A 4,767-nucleotide genomic window follows, 5' to 3' on the forward strand; every position below is an offset into this window, starting at 1 on the left:
GGGAAGTGCACAAAGAAGTGGTTTTAATGCTCCACTCTATGCCTTGTGGGCCAAGTTTGAGAAATAACACGTCAGGCCAACAAGAGCGATCATGATTCACCGGTGGATATAGTGCTTGCTCTACGATAAAATTAAATACGGTCTATGGTACTTGGGCCTGACGGAATTTCCATATAGCTGATGGTGGATGCTCTCAAAATATATACCAAAACCGAAGTGGTGGTTGTGATTTGTGGGGGAAAGGGGGCTGACTTAAGCATTTAAGCATCTTTTGCATTGCTTAATGCTTAGTTTTGAGCCTAATGGTAATGGTAATGGGGCCCTAGCCTGCCACCTCCAGTCCACTACGGCCACGAGGAATAATGTTGGATGGAAAATCATTATAAATATGAGGCCAACCCATGCTACTTTCTTCACTTGTCCCAAAATCACAAAAGAAGTAGTCCTCTCAAGTTCCGAGTTTCAACAATACTAATTAAAGTATCTTTGTGTCACATAGTATAGACAAGGAAAGAAAATTTTGTATTTAGATCATAAAAGGACAAATTAAGGAGAAAGAATGGTCGAAAGAGTGGAGAAGACAAAAAAAGGAGATGCCATTGACATGCCTAATGAGTCTGTGTTGGTGGCGGAGACCTCCGTAGATTGGAGAGGCAGACCCTGCAAGCCTAACAAGCATGGTGGAATGACGGCTGCTGTTTTTGTCCTAGGTCTTTTCCTCGATCTCCTATCTTTCTTTTTTTGTGTTTTTTTACTACTATTCTTCCATGTGCACCATGCATACTCTCTCTCTCTCATATAGGTTGCTTGGCCTTGTAGTTGTATGCCTACAAAATCTAATCTCTATGTTTGCTTAAAGTTACAAGTACCATTTTAACACTTATTTGTTCTTCAAGTGTGGTAGTACAATAGTTAGAAAGAAATTAGATTTTATTGATATAAATGTTATGTAGGATATCCTTCATTTCATTTTGATGTTCTCTATATGAAAAATAATAAGTAACATGTGCTTGATTTCTGTGGGTCACACTGCAGGTCTCCAAGCATTCGAGATGATGGCAATTGCTGCAGTTGGGAACAATCTGATAACTTACGTGCTCAATGACATGCACTTTCCTCTGTCAAAGTCTGCAAACATAGTAACAAACTTTGTAGGGACAGTATTCCTCCTCTCACTCCTTGGTGGGTTCCTCTCAGATTCTTATCTTGGGAGTTTCTGGACCATGTTGATCTTTGGCTTTGTGGAGCTCTCTGTATGTCCTTTCTCTGACATATCTCTTTTTCTTATACTGTCCAATAGATTCTTGTCTCTCTAGAGATCTCAGTATATCTCTACTTAATTAATATCTCTGCAACCTTATCTAATTATGAATTATGATGCTTAAATACATATGAAGTTTGAGATTCTTTTCATTTCACTCCTGTAAAAAACATAAAGATTAATATATCAATGATGGCTTTTGTTCTAAAGCCCATTGGTTTGCTGCATCAAAAAGGAAAAAAAGAATATTCCAGAGTACAAAATGCTAGCCAGTAGATCTTATTTAACTATATATTGTATTTATTTTAACAAATTATATATAATAATAACTATTGATTTGTGTTAATTACTTGTCAGGGTTTTATACTACTTGCTGTTCAAGCCCATGTTCCACAACTAAGGCCCCCAAAATGCAACATGATATTGGAGGGAGGCCAGTGTGAGGAGGCAAAGGGCTACAAGTCATTGATATTCTTTGTTGCACTTTACTTGGTGGCTTTAGGGAGTGGTAGTTTAAAACCCAATATAATCTCTCATGGGGCTGACCAATTCAGAAAAAATGACTCCAAGCAATCCAAGACACTCTCTACTTACTTCAATGCTGCCTACTTTGCCTTCTGCATGGGGGAGCTTATTGCTCTTACTGTGTTGGTTTGGGTCCAAACACATTCTGGAATGGATGTTGGATTTGGAGTCTCTGCAGCTGCCATGGCAATAGGAATGATCAGCTTGATTTCGGGTACGCTTGTCTACAGGAACACGCCAGCCCGCGGAAGTATCTTCACCCCAATTGCTCAAGTAATCTCTAATGATTCTGAGTACTATTATTTGCTTTAAAAATGTTAAAATTATTATCAATTTTACTGTAACTAGTTAGAAATTAAATATAATTGGTATTATTTAAACAACAAAATAAATAAACAGCTCTAAATATATAGTAAAATTTGTAGTAGACCAGCACTTTTTTAACTTAAATATAAAGGCCTTTACGTGGATTCTTTTGCTTCAACTTTTGGATAGTTAGAAACCTTTCTTTTAAGTTATTCCTCGAAATCCATGTTCATTAAGCATTATATTTTTGTAATCTATTGTCGGCTAACTAATTTTGATTAGTTAATTCCCAAAATGATAAATCAAAAGGCAAAAAGGAATAAAGTTGTCGATGCTGGTATGTCATATGTTCCTTTTTGTCCTTTTTCTTAAAAATGTTTTATGACAAATTGTAGGTTGTAACTCAGGTACTCTCTGTTGGTTCAATTTACAAAATATGTTCATTTTGGGGTCAGATGGTATATATAATTAATATGGCCATTCAGAGAATAGCTTTGGTAAACCTTTGTAGATTAAAAGAACAAGAATGAAAGTTCTTTGGCTTTGCAAAATACAATTACATGTAGTTATGCTTGATAATTCTTGCTTAAGTAAGTACTGTAGTAAATTTTTGTATTGTCCTATCCTTTTTCATATAAATTAATAATACGGTCTACTTTAGGCAGGGATTTGGAAGTGACCCCTACTTGTTTATTAAAAAGTAAGTGCTTGATTTGTTATGTATTCTCCTTGTCAGGTTTTTGTTGCTGCATTTACAAAGAGAAAGCAAATCTGCCCTTCAGATACTGGGATGCTTCATGGAAGCCAAAACAATGTACCGAACCAAATTTTTGCTACGTCACCTAACATCAATAGTCTCCTTCACACCGAAAAGCTCGGGTAAGACGGAACATATTCGATGATTACCATACTAGATTTCTGTGAAGATGTCTTGCCCTGCATGAACAGGGATTGTTTCAAATTTAAACAGTGAATTCTTGCTTTTGTTACATAATGTATGTTCTTATGCCATAATCCAAATTACACCAGGTTTGGGTAAATTCTCAGTCCTTCAAGTTTTATCTCTTGTTATTTCAGTCCTCAAACTTGAACATTTCCTTTGAATTATATGTCCATTGGCGTCTATAAAATTTCCCTTAGATGTCCTCCAATCCACGTCATATCACATACGTAAATATTGACAATTTTATAGACAACAATTGATGGAATGACCAATTTAACAAGAACGATATACTTTTAAGGATTACATTGACAAAAAATTAACTTTAGAAATGAAAATGACAATTAATCCAAATTTAAGGGTATAATTTAGATTTTAGTCTTGTTCTTATTAAAATGTAAATATATATATATATATATATATATATATATATATATATATATATATATATATATATATATATATATATTCTCTAAGATAGTCATGATATTGCAGATTCCTTGACAAGGCCTGCATTAGAATTCAAGATGGAAGTGAAAGTTCATGGAGACTTTGCACAGTTGCCCAAGTGGAGCAAGTGAAGATAATCATCTCAGTTATTCCCATATTTGCGTGCACTATCATCTTTAACACCATTTTGGCACAGCTCCAAACATTTTCAGTCCAGCAAGGGAGCGCGATGAACACCCTGCTCACAAGTAGCTTCCACATCCCTCCAGCTTCTCTTCAATCCATCCCTTACATTTTGCTAATCTTTGTTGTCCCTCTGTATGAAACTGTCTTTGTACCAATTGCACGAAGATTCACAGGAAGGGACTCAGGAATCTCACCTCTACAAAGGGTTGGCATAGGGCTGTTTATTGCTACTTTCTCTATGGTTTCAGCTGCAATGGTTGAGAAAAAGAGAAGAAATGCAGCTTTACATCTGAATGAAACTCTGTCCATCTTTTGGATTGCTCCACAGTTTCTCATATTTGGGTTGTCAGAAATGTTCACTGCTGTGGGGCTAATAGAGTTTTTCTACAAGCAGTCCTTGGAAGGAATGCAATCATTTCTAACTGCCATGACTTACTGTTCATACTCATTTGGATTCTATTTAAGCTCACTCCTTGTTTCCCTAGTGAACAAAATTACCTCAAGTTCTTCAAGTGGTGGATGGCTTAGTGAAAATGACCTCAACAAGGATAGGCTTGATCTTTTTTTTTGGTTGTTAGCTGCACTCAGCCTCATCAACTTCTTTAATTACCTTTTCTGCTCTAAATGGTACTCTTATAATCCATCTCTATCATCCACTACTCCACCACAAGATCAGTCGTATCGACAAGACCACCCACAAAATCATAGCTTCGACCCCTCAAAGCAAATTGGAGTTGACAACATTGTACCATGATTCTTCTTTTCTTAATTAACCTAGACGGCTAGGCCTATCTCTAATTAGTCTTTTGTATGTATTTATAAAGAAAAGAAAAAGAAAACCCTAAATATGTAGCTAGATGGAATATTACTTGATATACTTAGTCCCACTTAATTAGTGCACCTGTTAGCTAGCTATGTAGCTAGGTTGATAATATAAAGTAGTATTATGGGTCACTTTTTTTTCTTTTTTCATTTTCAATTTGTTAATAATAGTTGACTATATATGTAAGGTGGACATTTAATTTGAAGGGTCCTCCGGGTCCCCAGTCCTTGAGATGATATCAACTATCTATAAGGAAGTTAGGTCTAATACCATGAA

General features: G+C 35.8%; 1 protein-coding gene across 1 annotated transcript; it reads left to right on the top strand.

The window, feature by feature from the left end:
• Positions 1 to 352: 352 nt before the first annotated feature.
• On the top strand, positions 353 to 4,767 carry LOC142618773 (protein NRT1/ PTR FAMILY 4.3-like). The gene is made up of 5 exons (XM_075791794.1): positions 353 to 710; positions 1,036 to 1,253; positions 1,619 to 2,059; positions 2,829 to 2,971; positions 3,528 to 4,767. The coding sequence occupies exons 1-5, from the start codon at positions 560 to 562 to the stop codon at positions 4,420 to 4,422; spliced, it is 1,848 nt and encodes a 615-aa protein (XP_075647909.1). The 5' UTR covers positions 353 to 559; the 3' UTR covers positions 4,423 to 4,767.

The sequence above is a fragment of the Castanea sativa genome, chromosome 12 (genome assembly GCF_040712315.1).
Source record: "Castanea sativa cultivar Marrone di Chiusa Pesio chromosome 12, ASM4071231v1".
In the NCBI taxonomy this organism is placed as follows: Eukaryota; Viridiplantae; Streptophyta; class Magnoliopsida; order Fagales; family Fagaceae; genus Castanea; species Castanea sativa.